The 19,090-nt window shown below is 39.9% G+C and overlaps 1 protein-coding gene and 1 long non-coding RNA gene across 2 annotated transcripts in view; both read left to right on the top strand.

Annotated features, from left to right (window-relative positions):
• Positions 1 to 19,090, top strand: part of NCKAP5 (NCK associated protein 5) — a 676,395-nt gene that overhangs the window by 426,686 nt on the left and 230,619 nt on the right. Inside the window, exon 6 of the mRNA XM_042993887.1 lies at positions 6,285 to 6,434. Within this exon, the coding sequence (XP_042849821.1) occupies positions 6,285 to 6,434 (150 nt within the window). The remainder of the gene's footprint in view (positions 1 to 6,284; positions 6,435 to 19,090) is intronic.
• LOC122240896 lies at positions 15,111 to 15,885 on the top strand. The gene is made up of 2 exons (XR_006220664.1): positions 15,111 to 15,283; positions 15,750 to 15,885. It is a non-coding gene; the product is annotated as an uncharacterized LOC122240896 (long non-coding RNA).

Raw genomic sequence — 19,090 nt, 5'->3', positions numbered from 1 at the left:
AACTGTCTCCTTCCTCAAGACTCTACGCTCCCGAGAACAGGGGCCACCTGTGTTTTTATTCACGTTTCTTCCCAAGACATCTTCCACAGTGCCTGGCACATAGGAGCTGCTCAGTAATTATTTATTGGATGGATGGATTAATTAGTTATTGAGTAAGGTGACCACATGAAACTTTCCTTGGGTCCCACTGTGTGCTGGGCTGGGGGAAACTGGTGACCCAAAGATGAGTAAAAGATGCTTTTGGGGGAAGCGCATTATGATCGTTTTCCTCCACAGTGTTTTTGAGTGAACAGTCGCTGGCCATCATTGAAGAGCTACACTGCATGCTCTCTGCTCCCTGGACTGTCATCTGTCTGAGATGAACCGATATGACCCAGAGCTTTGTGTTGATTGATATTATTTTACACAGGCCTGATGATGCTGACCACTTGAGAACAAAAGATGAGGGCTCCCCCAAAGGTGAATCATTACCCTGGTAACCACTTAGAGAAACTTACAGCGCTAAGGATTGCTTTATGTACTGACAAGGCAAAGTTTGATTTAAACCCTTGGAGAGTAACTGAGCTCCTAAATCTTTAGCTTCCTGCATACTGGCTGGTATTTGTTGAGGCAAACAAGCTTATGGTCTCAACCATATATGAAATATGTGGGGAGTGAAAGTTGTTTGTGTGCTGGCCTCACTTTTATAGAATTCACTGCTGATTAAAGTCCATAAAGAACTAAAACATGAAAACAGGTCACCTCTGGAATCAACTTATTCTGTTCACAGTTTGACATCCTCAGGAGTAGACTTGGCTTATTTTTATGTATGTATGTATGTATGTATGTATGTATTTATTTATTTATTTATTTATTTCTACGTGGAGGTTCAAAAGAATATATTTCATTTACAACCAGATGTTTTTGTCTTCTCTCTTGCCATGTGTATCACAGATGATTATTTAGCAAACAAACTAAAATCTGGTTGAAATGAGTTATTTACATGTGGATAGAATACAGATACTTGATTTAAAAAATATATTGTCATGCTTTTATGCATCTAATATAAATTCAGTAGCTAGCTTTTCTGAAATGGACAGTAGTGACCTGTCAAGTACGGTATAGCTGTGTTTCCAGCTCTCTCAGATTTTTCTCTCTTCCACCACTTTCTCTTTGCTTATTTTTCTCTTGCTCACCTACTTATGTAGTATATGTCCTTTCTATCTTCCCTCTTTCTGGTTGTTACATTATACTCTAACATTCTCACACCAGTAAGTGGTTGAGACACAAAAGTGAAGGAAAGGACAGGAAAGATCATCCTACCTTCCAGATTGGTTTCAGGGCATTTACAGTACAGAACACAGCAAAGTGTGCTTTTAGGATGGTGACTGGTCTAAGCAGTGGACAGATATGGCTTTCTTTCTTAGACAGTGTCATATCACAACAGTTGCAAGTCCCCTCTTTGTCTGTAATTGGCATTGGCAGTGCCCTGCCCATGCTCCAGAATCATCTAGAGTACTCCTTTGACTTCCAGCTATCAGTGTTTGTGCCAGGGGGTACTTCTATGTGAGAAGTATGGGTAGTTTCACTGCCTATGGCAGGCTGGAAATACCAGGAAACTGACATCCCAGCAGGTAGCCACAACCATTGTTCTTATGTGGTTGGTGCCTAAAAACTCCAACTTCCTCACCTCTGGGGTGGAATGATTCTGAGCCTGTGTTTGGCCCCATTTTTCTGAGTGTTCTGTGGTTTCAGCTGTAGTTGCTTTGTGTTATGCCCTTTAATGGCTCCCATCTCTTCCCTGGTCACTCTCATCCTTGTGTTGCCTGGTTTCTGAGATCTTCATTCTTTAAGAACTTAAGCTAGACATTAACCAGTGATATAGAAACACTAACTCAGGAATTAAGCTGCAAAGTGATATTTTTCAGGGGGCCACATTTGAAAAACCTTGACTTTTCCATCAGTGTCCTTCATCCTCTGCCCCCTCTGCTTGGGAGGTCTCCTCTTCACCATTCCCACCTGTGCTGTCCCTCTTCTCTTTATTTCCTCAAACAGCTCAGTTTTCTGTATCTTGAGAAAGGTTTCCTCTTATCTCTGTGATGCCCTTTGGCTACAGTTTTTTGTATTTCCTTCCCATCCCTGCCAGACTTTCAGATAAGCATCTACGAAAATTGCCTCTATTATCTCTTTTTTTCACTTTTTGCTTAACCACTGACAATGTGGGTACCATCATCACACTTTAGCTCTCAGGGCTCCACTAATAACCTTCTTATTACAAAATGTAGAGGCTCTTTTTCTGTTCTCCTGTCATCTCTGCCACCATTGAGCATATTGACATTTCCTTCCTGAAAATTGTGTTGTGTAATTGAATTGCTAGAACTTTAGCCATGGAAGGAGCAGTTAGTCCAACCGCTTCATTTCACATCTGGATGAAAACTGAGAACTAATAAAGTTGGATGATTTTCCCAGTAAGGTGCAAACATGTAAAAGCTGGGCTTTGAATCCAGGGCTTCTGACCTTCCATCTAGTATGAGAACTGTTTTTGGGAATTTTTTGTTTAAAAAGTTCACAGTGTTCCTAGTTTTTATTTCTTCCTATATAAAGGTGTCCTTGCCAGTCTCCTAGCTCCTTCCTTTCGTAGCCCATTGCAGCAGTCAGGATGAGGTTTCTAAAATGTAAACCAGAATCTTTCAATTCCCTAATTAGCCTCCAGTTCTCTACTGCAGTTGGAATAAAATCCAAACTCCTTTCATGCTCTGCAAGACCTCCCATGTTCTAACTCTTTCTCTGATGGCATTTCCTACTATTCTTGCTCTTACAGTCACTATGCTCTTACAGTCACGGACTCCTTCCTAGCTGGTCAGCAAGGAAACCTTAGCCTTGCTTCTGGACTCTGGCCTTGCTCTAACTTGTTTGGAATGCTTTTATCCCAGACCGTTGCTTGACTGCTTCCTCCTCATCATTTGGTCTCAGCTCACATGGCCACCTTCTCTTATGCTGATACACCTTACATTGATATCACCCTATCTAAAAATTTTCTTTAGACACACTGCTGACCATACATCATACTGTTTTATTTTCTTCATAGCATTTACCACTAGCTACAATTATATAACTTCTTGATTTGATTTGGCATTAGGAATGTTTCCCATCATCAGAATATAAATTCATGAAATGTAGGAATTTTGTCGTGTCTGCCATATGTCCGGCACCTAGAACAGCAAATGGCCAATAGTTCACACTCAATAAACATTTATAGGATGAACAGATTAATGAATGGTGTCTGAATTTTTATTACTCATTTCCCAGAATCCTTTCTTTTTACTCTACAATCCTGTACTCACCTACTCTCTTAATATTTTCGTGTGTTAATATAATCTAACTGGTTTTCTCATAAACCAGTAGGGACAAAACTTAATTCCTTCCTGGGGGCCTTTGTTTCAGTTTTCTCTTCAACCAAAAAATCCCACTGTTTGTCTCTTTAACTATTCAAGTTGTATCACTGTATCAAAGCATAAGTCATGTTACATTACCGTGAAATTACATCCCACAGTCCTCATTGATCGCCCTTTCTTCAAACTGTGTAAAATCACTCGTGCATTTTATGTAATCTAAGCACTCACATATAATCTATATCGTCTTGAATCGTTTCCAGTTGTTTCATATAATAATATTTAGGCACTGTGCCTAGACACTTTGTGTGTGTGTGTGTGTGTGTGTGTGTGTGTCTACAGTCAATCCTCATTATGTCTGGATTTTGTATTTCTGAATTCACCTACTCCCTAAAATTTGGTTGCAGTCAATATGTGCAGTGCTTTGATGGTAAATTTAACAGAACAGTGAAAACTCTGAGTCACCTAACACACACATTCCCGGCTGAGGTCAAACAAGGTACCACTCTGCCTGCTTGTTTTTGATCTCCTACTGTAAATAAATGTCCTTTGGTGTTCTATTTAGTACCACACTTTTCATATTTTATGCTTTTTATTAGTGATTTTGCTGTTCAAAATGGCCTCCAAACATAGGACTGAAATGCTACCTAGTGTTCCTAAGAAGGCTGTGATGTGCCTTATGGAGAAAACAGGTGTTAGATAACTTTGTTCAGGTATGCATTGTAGAACTGTAGGCTGCTAGTTCAATGTAAATGAATTAGCAATACATATTAAATAAGGTGTCTTTAAATAGAAACACTCATAAATCAAGACAATGTATTGATTAGTGCTGACAATGTTGCCTACAGGAACCTAACCCTGTATTTTCCGTAGAAGCAGTATTTGCTAATTCAGTGTTCATGGCAACTTTATGGAACAGAAGTATCAGGAATAATGAGAATTGACTAAATATGTGTGTATGCTCTATTTTTTGGCATTAACCTCATTTAGGTATTTAGAAGACATAGAAACCAAGAGCTATTGAAATTTAAGGAGTTTGCCCAAGATTATTTGCCAAGCAGGTAAATGGTAGATCTGGAATCCGGTTGTCATATAACCAAGTCTTTTGGTTTCTCATTCTCCACACCAGTAGCTCTTGTTTGTTTTAATTAGGTGTAGAATCCTAATTATTATAAGACATAAAGGGAGGAAGGGGGAGAAAAAACATGTGGAATTGGAGGAACGAGCAAACCATGATTCACACAGAGAAATAGATGTAGATGGCATTTTTTAAAACATGGCTTGCTTTACAACCCCAGTTTAGTGTTGAGACTGTAATTACAGTCTCAAATCTTAAAAGAGAAATAAAAGGACCTCTTCATTTCAATTGGTAACTCTATATACTTTATGTTCCTTATCATGGAAATGAAAGTCTGACAAGTGACCAGACCTTAAAGAATCAAATCTATAAAAATGCTGTCATAACCTGGATTTTTGCCCTGCCCTGAGGATGTCCACCTTAAACTTGCCTGACATTTATCTGGGCTGAAATATATGTGCTATAGAAGTGAACATATCTGCCTGTCGTATGTGGTTAAACATGCCAAGGCCTGATTTCGTAAAGAGCTCTCACCTTCCTAACCAATTGTGCATTTCTATAGAGAGATGACAGAAGAAATTCTATCTTGAAATCTGTATAGAAGAGTAACATGAGTCAAGTTACCATGTGGTCTCCAGGTATATGTATATACCTATATACAAATATATGTATATCTATATATATGTACTTATACATTAAGACATATTTTACATACTTTATAATTTATTTTCAAAAATACGTTAAATCAAACATTTTTGGAGCCTCCAAAGCACTTTTGTGAACAGTTTGGGAACAGTTTGAAAACCTGAATTTTCCCCCTGTAAGTAGATTGTACAGGGACCTAGAGGTTAAGAATTCTAGCTTTTGTGCTTCTTATTTGTAAATGATTTTATTTAGTGCTAAATGTAAAGAAGTCTCTCACCTCTGATGTTGCAATTTAGCCCACATGGTTGACAACCAGTTGTATTAAGACAAGGACTTCTGCAGTGTGTTGTTAGAATTAAATAGTGTGATGGAATGATGTCACCTGGTTCCGGAGCACATGAGTATTAATATATGTATAGAATGGATGAGATTTTTCTTTTCATATGATATTCTCTTGACATTTCTTTTTCCCTTGAAAACAAGAGGCAATCATAAGGCTCAAATTAACACTTCTCAACTTCCCAAAGCTGCCAGCGATAAGGTTGAGTGAGGAGCTTCCAACAGGGAGGAAAGACAAGATAACAACATTTTATGTCTGCCTCAAGGCTATACGACAAATCCTGAAGTGTTAGAAAAGGAACTAAAGGGTCCTTAAGAGCTGTGTCATCAAGCCAAAGGAACTAATTGGTTTCAGCTTAGAAATCTGAAATCACTATCATTTCAATATTTCATAATATTTTATTTTCCCTTAGAATAATTAAATAGTTGTATGTCCAGTGACTTTAATGATCTTACGTTTTGGAGCTAAGCTCTTCACATGTCAAGGTATAAGGGTTGATTTATTCTTTTTTCCCAGTTTAGAGTACAGCTGAATTCCATGGTGCAGCTAAAAACGGATTAACCGCATGATCCCATCCTAAGGTTTTTGTTGGCTGGGTCAACTCCAACAGGGCAGAGGACTTGTGCATTCAGAGGTATTGACCCAATGGCTTTATCCTGCGAGGATTCATTAATTTCTCTGTTGTGTTTTACTAATATAAGCACCACTGAGAATTTGTTTAACAAAATCTTCTCTACCTCAGCCCCAAAAGAATGCAAAAGCAATAGAGAGGTTCCAAACTTTTATGCCTTAGACTCTTGTTTATTTTTCAGGGGAGATTACCGTAAGCAATAATTCTTTCTCACTTCAGGAAAAACTGTCAGAGGAAGAGAGAAAACACAAGGAAGCTTTGGAAGGTCTTCACATGGTGGTGGATGAGGATTCGAGGAGCGAAAGTAGCAGTGTCGACGATGGGAAAGAAAACACCAAACTGCTGTTGGAAAGATTGAAAGCTCTAGAGGTAAGAAATGAAACAATTTTTTCATGTTTGAGGAAAAATGACAGTGCTCTGCTTCTTTTATTAACATTGGTTTTGAGTGAGAATAAGTCTTCCTTTCTCGGTTCTCCTAGACAAATAGGATCCTAAGATCTCCCATTGTGAATCATTTGCAATTGATGAGTAAGCGGTTAAAATTTGTAGCACTGAGAGTCTTGCCCTAGTGACTCTGATTGGAATGCCTTAAACAGTGTACATAGGACAATAATTCATTTTAAATTCAGTTCAGCCCTCAAACTGGATCAGTACTCCTAAAATGGCATGCACTCAAGGGAAGGTGCTGTGTGGTATTTCACTTTGTTTTCCCGATGCCTAATATAATGAATACTTGAGTGAGTGAATAAATAAAATATCCATTACTATATAAAGATGATTGCAAGAAAAAAAATTTTAAGTAGTTGAAGCATGTCTTAAACAAAAACAATAACAACCTATGTGGAAATTTAGCATAGAAAACAGATACATGTAGAGGTGAGGCTGAGCTAAGGGTACTTTAAGGAGGATTTGGAGCCTCCAGAGCGCTTTGGAACCACTGGTCTTTTATTTAGTGGCCTTTGACATCCCTGCAAGTGCTAAATCCTGAACATTTATAGAAGTCTTCAAAGAACATTCCAGTTATTCTTTTTTTTATTTTTTTTAACGTTTATTCATTTTTGAGAGACAGAGACAGAGCATGAATGGGAAAGGAGCAGAGAGAGAGGGAGACACAGAATCTGAAACAGGTTCCAGGCTCTGAGCTGTCAGCACAGAGCCCAACACAGGTCTTGAACCCACGAACCATGAGACCATGGTCAAACTTGAATGCTTAACTAACTGAGCTACTCAGGGACCCCACATTCCAGTTATTCTTGATTGATATCTCACATGCTGAAAGACTCAGTGAACATGCCTTTTTCTATGAGTTGATTTAGCATAGAATAGGAACAGAATTACTTTTTAACCAGCCTATGGTGAGCCCATCTCATCTTAACTAGGTGCAAGGATCCTTCAGCTAACATCTACAAAATATAGTTCAACAGTAGGGTCTACAGAAGCCTGAAAATTAATGTGAAGAAACAAGACCCCAGAGAGGTCTTATTTCCTATGCTTGGTCACTGCAATTCTGCCTCCAATCTACCATGTTGTCTATAGTGAGCATGCCCTTTCCACACTAATTTCCTCAGCAAAGGTAAAGCAAAAGAGTTAAGATTATGGACTTTGGAGCCAGATTCCCATGTGGTTTTTTGTTTTGTTTTGTTTTTTGTTTTTGAATCCCAACTCTACTACTTTCTAGTTTTGAAATCTTTGGTAAGTTCACTAGGCTCTCTGTGCCTCTGTTTACTCAACTGCAAAAATGGGGATCATAACAGTAACCTACCTTATAGGTCATTGATGCAGAGTTAATGTCTGCACAGCGGTGCCTGGCACATGGTCTCCTCCATCCACCTACTGCAAGGCTCCTGACTTCTGCTAAATCATTTTTGTCCTTATTTACCTGGTTATAATGATTAACACAAGAACTATGAATGAAAAAATTGAGCTACTCCACAAATGAGTGACTAAGGATTGACAAGTTAAGCAATTGATACCAAACATGGGGCAGAAGAGAAGTCAGTTTAGGGAGCTTCTGGCAGCTCCCCTGGGGCAAACAGCCAGGAATCAACCTTATTTTCCCAAAGCTTCTCATACTTGTGTCGTTTCTCAGACAGTCACTGAGGAAGGTGGGAAAACCTTCTCAAGGGAGACTGAGGTTGCTCTCTGAGACTTTTGAGAAAATCATAGCTTCGTTTAGAGTTTGAATTACCTGGATGTAATAGTAGAAATGAGTTGATACTACAGTTTCTTATTTCCCCAGAACCATGTGCTTAAATTGTTAGTTTTATTCCTAACTATAGTGACAGTTGCTCTTAGTTCATCTAATTGTCACTGAGACAACTTTGTGAAGGACATTTTATTTAATCAAGCTAAGAGGTATTTTAAAAATATCTTTGGCAGCAAATGTTTCTTAAACCCTCGCTGAGTAAGAGAGAAACAGTATTTTTTTTTTCTTTCGCAGAGATCTTTATACTTCAGGCAACAAGTCTTGCGTCCATTAGTTGGATGCAATTGATGATATCTCTAAGTGTGATTAATCCGCACAATTTTAATCCACAAAAATATTTTATTTTCTAAATTAGTTTCTTCTGGTCACAGTGTCACTGCTCGTTTCCTAAAATTTTTTGCTCAATATTAACTGAACTCTATCCTTGCCCACAATGCTCACCACCATCTATTTGAATGGAAAATAAAAATAGATATTCATTATATATATTTATATTTTTTCATTAATATATATGTGTGTGCATATAAAATACACATACAAACCATATATATGTGTCATACAATTTACCTATGAATTTAATATTTTACTTAATTTAATTTTTAAACATCTATTACATGTGCTTTCTGTATAGAATCTTTTGCTTAAGTTAGCAGTTATTGTAGGAAAATTGAATGCACTCAGAGCTGGGCATAGTCCCCCCACCCAGATGTATACACTTTAACAAAATGTTCCTCTGGAAGATGGCAGGGGAATTAACCATAATGCTTCAAACTTACTTTGGCAAAATTTGATGTTATATAACACGATTTTAGGAAAACAAAAAATATTTTCCATCAGTGTATTTTTGAAACACTCGCCTTTGTGTACCCTAATCTCTTGGCTCCTGGTGTTAGAGGAAGTAGAGAGGGATGTTCCATAGGCTGATGGAAATCATCCTTTCTTAATTCCTACTCCCCACACAGTTCCCAGGAAAGTGTGCCAAAGGAGAAGATTCATAGACTTAAATTCCAATATTATGTTCATGATTAATATTACAATAATATTCAAAAGCTACCTAAAACATATCTGAGGAGCCCCTGAATTTGAGAATTGAGTTCATATTGTCCAAGCACATTATTCCCTGACCTGAGGAGAGTCAAGTGTTCCCAGTCCCACCCCAGGATTGTTCCCTGTTGTGGTCCTTTCTGGGGATTAGTTCCTACATGATTCAGCTTCAGTCCCTCTTTCTTTTCCTTTCAGAATCAACCTCATGTGAAACAGAATCCTGTTACTTAATTTTTCCAAAACCCAACCCCACAAAGCATATGGGGACACATATTCACTAAAGGGTACTCCATGGCAGAATATTTCAAAGCTAAGGGCTTTGAACTTGGTCTTTAGTTAGCTGTTTCCTCCAAGTCCTCCAGCTACAGGGCATTTCTCCCTTGCCCCTTTCTTAGTCTCCTGGCACAGGAGGTGGCCAGGTCTTTCCCACTTGCTCCTTCTCCCATGGCCAAGGCCCCGATCACTAATTGTGCAGAGCTCTATACTCTGTCCTTGTACTCCAATTCTGGTCTCATTCAATCCCATTCCCAGAATTCATCAAGGTATTTTGCTAAATAAGACATTTACCTTCCAAAAACAGCTCCAGGGCCAGAAATCAAAATAATTATTAATATCCCCTCCTCCCCCTCCCCTTGTGAATTGTTTTCTCTCTGCTCAGTATCTTGGTTTCAGTAATTTTCAAGTGTTCATGAAGAAGGGTAGACCATTACCCTCACCACCCAGCAACTACTTTCCCCTCCCTAGATTGTAATATTTGTTTAGGGTCCTGATATCTGGTGGAGGAGCCATTTGGTGTATTTTATATCTGTGTCATAAGGGCCACATGGGTCATTCAGATGCCACTTGCATATTTTCTATAACTTTATAGTGCCAGTTGTAGTGTTTTCTAAAAATGTTTCATTTCCAAGACTTGTGTTTAAGAGACTGCTTACTCAACTTAGGATCAAGCTCATCATTTCAGTAGCACTTCCCTGTCACAGACCACATCTGTGAAAGGACCACCCCTCTCTCCAACCCTATCCCTGACCACTGATTCAAGGGATTTTCCCAGACTTCACCTCCACAATCCATTGACTTGATCTTGTGTCTTCCCTGGGTTTTGGCCTCAGGATTGCTTATGGATTTGCTTATGGGCATGTTCCTTGAAATACATGATTTGTTTGCCTCAGGCCCCTCTCCCCACATTCCCACTTGCTCTTTCTCGTCACTCATTGACCAGCTGCACACCTGACTAGAAAAGGGCTGGACATACCCTTTTCTCACTCTCAACTCCCATAGCATCACTGATTCCCAGACTCTAGCCAGAGGGAGAGCAGGCCTGAGACAACCTGGGAGTTCTGAGCCTCCAGGTAAATGCTGATGCCTTAGCTATAGCCTCAAGGTCAGAGGAACTTGGCTTCTTATATAAAAGATTTACTTTGTGCGGAAAAATATGGCAATTAAATATGTTAAAGTAGATAACAGCTTTTTCTACTCAGTTATACCTTTCCATGAAAGTATGACAATTAAAGTGCTAAGCATAAGCATTTTTGCTAATCAGTAATTCCTATTTAAAATGAGGTAGTTTAAAATAATAATTCTCAAAGCTGTCTGCACATCACAATTATATGTTGAGTTCATAGTCAATAGATACTTATTGAATACCTTCTATAGTCCAAACACTAGGAGTAGATCAATTTTCATGGTCCAAAACCCCAGTGAACAGAGACAGAAATTATACACTTAAATAATAAATAAGCAAGCAAACAGATAAATAGGCAAATGGGTGACTCTGAAAAAGAAAAGTCAGGTGAGATAGTCTAGGGAGAGTGGAGAAGAGAAACAGAGGAGTTATTTACCTACAATGGCAGCTGATACCAGGCCATAAGTAACACAAAGGAGACAACTGAATAAAGACATGGACAGTGGACAAAGGACAAAGAGAAACTGCAGGTGAGGAAGCCTAGATATGGTAGAAAAGTTAGCAAGTTAGAGAAACAAAAGAAAGATCTTTGCCCTAGGACACAGGTATAAGGTTAAAAAATGGGAAGAAGATGAATTTGGAGGAGTAGACAACGGCCAAACCCTTTAAAATCTTATAGGCCACAGTCACAGAAAAGACTTTGAATATAATTATGAATTTAAAGTGAAGTCATCAGCGATCGTTAACTAGGGAAATAACATGGTCTGACTTGTGCTTTAGAGAGACAACTCTTGCTGCTTGTGGGCTAATAGCAGGACAGGAAGTCCAAGTGGGAGGTAGTTTTAGAGTCTAGATGGGAGGTGTTAGTAGACCGGTCTAGAACGGGTACCTAGGACTAATAGGAAATAATAATATATAATAATATCATTAGACCAGTGGACTAGAGGGGAATAATGATAGTGACAGTGGTGGCAAGCTCTGACTTAGAGCTTAGTATGTCCAAGCACTGTTCCAGTTTATCTACCTGTCTGTGAATATAGACATACACATGTATGCACACACGTGCACATACACACACACACTATTTTAATCTTTATAATAACATTGTGGGGGTGGGTAGATAAGATTATCATCTCCATTTTACAGATGAGGAAACTGAGCCCCTAAAAGCTAGGTAAGTTGCCCAAGGCTATGCAGTCAATAAGTGTGAGAGTCAGAATTTGAACTCCAGTATGGTTCCACTATGTTATGGTGATAAGAAATGGTCAAGTAAGTATGTATTTTAGAAGCGAAGCCTACTGGCATTACTGAAGGATTGGCTGTGGAATGTAAGAGAATGTGAGAAATCAAGAGTGACCTTTAGGTTCGGGCCTTAGCAACTGAATATGGGGTTGTAGTAGATCTCTGAAAAGAGCCAGGCTTGGAGGAAAGATGACTTGGTGAAAGGAATATACTATCATCAGTTCGTTTTGTCCATGTTAAGCTGAGATTCCTACTAAACTTTCAAGTGATGTTGTTTGGTAAGCAGTTGGATACTCAAGGCCAAGGTCAGGGCTGGAGGCATATAGATTTGAGAGTCATCAGCATATAGATGGCATTCTACGTTATGGGACTTAATAAGGCCACATCAGAAGTAAGTGTAAATGTGGACCTTAACAAGGCAGAGGACAGACCCCGGGGGTGCCCCTCCATTAGAGGTCTGGCAGAGGATGAAGAGCTAGCCAACACGACTGGGAAAGAGTCATTAGTGAGGTAGGAGGAAAATCAGAAAGGTGAGGTGTCATAGAAGTCTAAAGAAGAAAGTGTTTCAAGGGCAGCCTTGTCAGTACCATTAACAGAATAAGAAAGATAAAGCACGGAATCCATCACTGACTCTGGCAAGGGATGGGGAGAGCTAAAAGCTGGATGGCAACAGTTTCTGATGTGAATGGGTAGGATGGCAAGGAGGTGGAGAAAACACATACAGGAGGCTCTTTTGAGAAGTTTTCCTGTGAAGTGGGGCCGACATGGGGACAGTCCTGCCTGAAGAGAGACACAGTACAAGCCCTTAAAAACAACAGCAAAGAAAAGCAGGGTACTGTTCAGGGCATGCTAGTGTGCCAATAGGAGTGATGTGGTGGAAAAGACAAAATCCCTGATGCAGGAGAGAGAAATAGAAATGTAGGAGTGAAATCCACAGGGGGTGAAACCCGGGCAGAAACTGAGCTTCTAATACTTCAGGTGCCTAGATGACAACCCAGGAAACTCCAACGCGTGAGGTCTGAAATGGAGAATCAACATCTGTGTTGTCGTCAAGCCCTGTGGGAGATTGAGATGCACAGCCAGGATTGAGAACCACAGATGGTAGAGTCTTAGGGTGATATTAAAAGCTCTTCAAACACCTTAGGTTCAGTTCAGTACCAAACACAGTCTTGAGTAGACCTTTCCACGAATGTTCAAACTCAGATGCAGAAGTCCCACCTTCACATGCTCAGTGCCAGAGTGTGTTGGAGCCTGAGGAAAGCTTGTAACCACAAGTGCTCTGAAGCGTCTTCTGCCCTGCCTGGATGGCTCCCCTGACATGGCATTGGGGGTGATACACCGGGCTTAGCTTTGGCTCTCTGCTGATGAGAGGAGGTGTCATTTCTTAACATTCCCAGTTAGCTTTAAGTTCTTATCTTGTCCTTCCTCTCACTTTTACCCTCTCCTATCCTAAGATAACATAAAAGGAAATTTTAAAGGAATAAAGCAGTACGCTGGTGGTAGTCTGAATAGAAATCCTTAACTGTTTCCTTCTCATCTTTAAATTCTATGACAGTCTGCTGACAGGTAACTCCAGACATCCCTGTCTGAAAGCATCTGCTGTATATCTTTCTCCTGATTAATTTGTATCCAACTGTGGGTCACCTAGCAACAATCACAAAGCTAGGATTAGAGACAAAAACTTCTCTTCAGCAAAGGGGCTTGAAGTTAAAAAAAATCCTATGTCAGTATATAACTTTTTACTAGCAATTTTCTGATTATAAAAGTAGCAGTCATATCATAGAAAGGAAAATACAAGGCAATAGAGATTGTAATCATACCACTCAGAAATATGTTATATGACATGTCTATTTCCATTTTTTCTGTTGTACTTAATCAAATTAGAAAATTATAAAATATCACATTATACAGTTTAGTAGCTTGCTCCTTCGTGTAATAAATACATCAATATTATTTTTCTATCTTAATTCTAAAATATGATTTAATGGCTGTGCAAAAATTTGTCAAATGGATACAAAGTACCATTTATTTAATCTCTGGTTTAAATACTTAGGTTGTTGACACTTTTTCATTATTATAATGTTGTGATGAAAATCCTGGTACCTAAGACTTTTATGCGTATATTTTAATATAATATTAGAATATGACCATTCTTTTAAAAAAGTTAGGGGCTCCTGGGTGCCTCAGTCGGTTAAGCGTCTGACTTTGGCTCAGGTCATGAGCTCACAGTACATGAGTTCGAGCCTCGCGTCAGGCTCTATGCTGACGACTCAGAGCCTGGAGCCTGCTTTGGATTCTGTGTCTCCCTGTCTCTCTGCCCCTCCCCTGCTTGCCCCCTCTCTCTCTCTCTCTCTCATTCTCAAAAATAAATAAACATTAAAAAAATTTAAAGTTATGCAAGTAGGCAGATCTCTTCATATCTAATTAAGAATAAATGGCTCTCTGAAATTAATAATTCCAGAGGTGACTCTGGTGGGGACAGCACAGTTAGGGAAAAGCCCCCAAGCCACCCTTTAGGGAGCCACCCTGGTTGTTCAGTACAGGATAAAATGATAGGATGGTTCAGGGGCTGCTCAAGCAATTCCAGAGATCTGAATTCTTGGGAAAACTTCACCATGCAGGCCATCCTGCTCTTCTTTCAAAGTATTGTTTGTGATTGTTCTTTCAATCACAAATCATAGAGGCGTTACTCTGGCTGAGTTAGGCAATAGCATGTTGCCAGAACTAGAGACTGAGGTATAACGATGGCTGGAGGCACAGGTGAATGCCGAGGTTCAGGCCGGTCAGGGAGCAGCTGCCCTCGCTCAGCTTTGCCTTCCTCTAAGTAGGTTCCATTCTTCTTTTTAAGTTTTTGTTGTTGTTTTTGTTGTTTGTTTTGAGAGAGAGAGAGAGAGAGAGAGAGAGAGAATGCACACAGGGGAGGGACAAAGAGAGAGAGAATCCCACACATGTTCTCATGACCATGAGGTCATGACCTGAGCCAAAATCAAGAGTCTGACCCTTGACTGACTGAGCCACCCAGGCACCTCTGAGTGGGTTTCATTGTTACGCAGGCTCTCTTTATGTGTTGGCAAAGATGCAACCAGAAGCTTCCAGGTTAGTGTCCCACTGAATCAGCAACACCAGTGAAAGGATCGCTTCTCTTTCTAGTAGTTCTGTGAGAACTCCCAGACTCCAGAGAGGGGCGACATTGGCATGTGTTCATACCCTGGCCATTGGAGGGTAGAGCATCTCGACTGATAGGCCCATCAATTCCATGATCTGGCAAAGTTCTAGTGTTTTGGTTACTTAAATGTCAGAAATGCTTTCATATCACTCAGGAAGGTAGGTTGGTGCTTAGATATAGTCTTTTCCTTCTGTGCTTATCTTCTTTCTTCTAACGCCCTTCCACGTCCTCCTTCACCTCCTCCTTTTCTCTTTCTTCTCTCTTCTTCCTTCTTCTTCATCCTTGCCACTCTCTCCCTCTTTCTATCTTTTCCCACTCCTTCCTCTCTCCCTTCTTTGGCATCTCTAGACCTTCACTGCTATGGGATGTTGGACTTACAAAGATCCATGGAACATGTTCTCTGTCCTTGAGACATTCACACTGTTGGAAGGAAGACAAAAATATGCTAATTTAAATAATGAAAATAATAATGTGTGCTAAAATTTCCAAAAAAATTAAAAATTATGTACGAGAATCAATGAAACACCAAGATGGAAGTACCTGACTGGATTCTTTTCGAGAATGCATAGAGATAAGAAGGTGCCGCTTGAACCAAGTTTTTAAGGCTGTATGCAAATTTTACAGGCAAACAGTAAGAGGAGAAGCAGAGGGAGTTGCCTTGATAAAAGCAGCAAAGCCTGAACAAGTCTCAAGGAGCCACCAGCAAGTGGGCCTGCCTGAGTCTAGGGTACTTCTGGTCATAAATTAGAATGAAAACCTTTTCCTGTCCTTTGTGTGCAAGTGCATGGAAATACCCATCTACCCAACACACACATATATATTAAGAGCTAACAATATTTCTTCTTTTTTTTTTAAAGCTTATTTTTTAAATTTATTTTTGACAGAGAGATAGACAGTAAGCAGGGGAGGGGCGGAGAGACAGAGGGAGAGAAAGAATCCAAGCAGTCTCCTTGCCATCAGCACAGAGCCAGGTGTGGGACTCGAACTTACAAACCATGAGATCATGACCTGAGTCTAAATCAAGAGTGGGATGCTTAACTGACTGAGCCACCCAGGTGCCAGCCCCCCCTTTTTACAATTTATGGAGTTGTCTAATCACACCTCCGATCTGTCTAGAGACATCTGTAACTAACAGCCCCTCCAGCCCCCACAGTACCCTGGAGCTGTAGTTCCCCAGGAGCCTCAGTCCCGCTTACCGCATAACATAACATGGCCAAACAAACACACGAGTGGCAGTGTGAACAGTTCTGAGTCTTGGGGAGAATATTTATGGCCTTAAAACTTAGGCCCCCACTGACTTTGGAGTGTAGAAAAATACGTGCGTACCATAAACAGAAGTTGTACCAATCACTGAAAGCCTTTGATCGCCGCTCCTTGTCTTTCTGCCTGTCTCTTTACTATTGATGCGAGGGAGCTCAACTTGTCTGCAATTTACTCTCCCCAGTAACAGGCAGCCGAGGATTCCTCTTACCTTGGGTTTTGTTAGCATCTACAGCACTGTTTTACAGCAGCCCTTCTGGCCTTCCAGCTCCTGGAAGCTTGTTCAATCAAGACATAACCTTTTATCGGTTATGACCAACTGCTGAGGGGAAAGAAAAAGTCCTCAGTGGGAGGTGGTGGGCTCAAGTGTTAGGGCACCTGTGGCTACAATGCCCCTGTGGGGCCAGATCTGGGGGGAAGCTTGATGGAAATACCTCGGATGTTAGAAAACAGCCAATATGTCAGGAATTAATCTGCATAAATGTGTTACTTTGCCCTACTCAGATTTGCGTGGGAGCTTGTAAGAAAACCCCAGATCTTAGAGAAGGCTAATGCATCAAGGACTAATCTCCATAAATATTTAAGAGCCATCAAAGAAGAAAAATGAACCATAGAGCCAACATTAATTGTGCCCACAGATAATTAGAACAAAGTGTTGTTAATTGTGTGTTGGTTTAATGTTATGTAGCCGTGGCCTTGTTTTTTTCCTGGAGAGTATAAATTTTGATGTCAGAAACTGAAAGCTGGCCGGCTTGATTAATCAAAAGGCCTCAATTTGCTCAGTTACAGCCAATTAGCATTTTAATCCTTATCTACAAAGTATGATTAAGCTTAGTATGTCATGAGTATAATTGGAAAACAAAACCCCAAATCTTGGTTCTTTTTCCACAGTGGGTGTCTGAGCTGTCCTAGATGTGACGTTTCTAAGTAACATACCTGAGTGTCATGAATAAAAATTAGAAGCTGTGATTCAAAAAGCAGTATGATTGATGAGCAGTCCCAGTTACAGAACCAGGGCATTCTATAAACTCTGTTCATTTGGTAGGAGAAAATGTTACACAGCCTTGGGGGGAGAAATGGCTCCAGAATGGGGTCCAGAAATGTGTCCTTGTTATATGCATAGGTATTACCTTTAGCAGCTGAGTCAGGAAATATGGCCACTCTAACACTATGAAGTGTTGTAAGGAATCTACTTACTCTGATTTCTCATGGCGGCCTTTTGAGGGGGATCTAACTCATTAGCATTCAAATCAGCCCCAACCCTAGAGCCTTTCTGCTTTGGGAGTGAGAAATATACAGTTTTACTTTATTACCAAAGCACTGTGACCAACTGCTAGAATGAATCAGGGATTTTGAGATTTGAACATGGCGGGGAGGGGAGAGATTAATAAATGCAAAGGACCATGGGTGGAAGGATCTCCACAGTATTAGTTTAGATAATCACTTCTGTTTTAGAACCACATAAAATACGTCTTTGGTCTTATTTGTGAATGTAACTTAGGAAATGTAAACATCCTCAGCGTGCCCAGTAGCATCCCTGGCTTCCTAATTGGGGCTCATTAGTGATAGCACACCGCAAGTCGGTACAACCTCTCTTTCAGAGCTCCATGTTCATAAGTATTTTCAACTAATACAGTGAAGTGGGGCTCTCCTAGAAAGCAAGTTTCCACTGTGCTTTCAAGAAGGTGTGGTTTGTAATAAGTGCCTATTGTTTGTTGGGTGAAGACACTATTTCAACATAGCAAAGGAAAAAGAAGAAATCCTTTTACAGTTACAATCAGGGAACATAATCGGTTCAGGAAGTTTGGATCTTCTTTCTCAGGACAGAGAGGTTTCTGTCACTTGTGTCTCATTTGTAGCCGTAGCCACAGGAACTTTCTTAGAAGCATGACAAACACCTTTTCATGTGGCATCATTATTGTTTTTTGCTTTTTATGTGCCTAGGGTCAAAGTCAAATTGGTTTTGGTAATCTCATAAAATACCAAGCTCATCATGAATTCATTTAGAGGAGACTGCCTCCCGCACAGTGTTGTAACTCGAGGGAAGTAACTCTGTAGGTCATTCCAGCTTCAAATGAGCAGCAACTATAGGCAGACAGTGTGTTGAAGTGCCGATGTGTCTAAGTCCATGTGATAAAATGGGTTCCTGAGAAACCCAAATACCCAAAAATCCCCCAGCAGTCTAGTTTTATGAGAGAGAGACAAATAAGAAAAGAAACAGATTTTATGTTTCACCCCAAATTCAGCGTCTGGGTGTTTTCTGAGATGAATGTAAATTCTTGAAGGCAGACCCCACTTGTGGCCTCACCCAATTCTCAGTGCCCCAAAAGCGAGTCTGAAGGCCTCATCACAAAGGTGTTAAAAGCTTCATAGATCATCAGAGCCAATCTAAATTATGCTCATTATTTAATAAGTATATACTGAATATAATAATTATAACAATTATATAACATTGCAACCTCTTGAGGCCAGCCGGATAGAAATATGGTAAATGTACTGGTAATACATTTGGGGGGGGGGGGAAATATTAAAACATACTTATCTGATAATCTCATATGAATCTTAAACTGTATCAGCTTGTAATTCCAAAAGAAGGAATTTTTCAAAAATACTTTTAGTAAGGTACATGCTAGGAGTAAATGTATAGTGAACAGATTAAAGTTTGGTCTGTTTAAAAAATTAATGTCTTTGTTATAAAAGGCAGT

The sequence above is a fragment of the Panthera tigris genome, chromosome C1 (assembly GCF_018350195.1).
Source record: "Panthera tigris isolate Pti1 chromosome C1, P.tigris_Pti1_mat1.1, whole genome shotgun sequence".
NCBI lineage: Eukaryota > Metazoa > Chordata > Mammalia > Carnivora > Felidae > Panthera > Panthera tigris.
The sequence above is the reverse complement of the archived record's forward strand: the minus strand, read 5'-3'. Positions and strand labels throughout refer to the sequence as shown.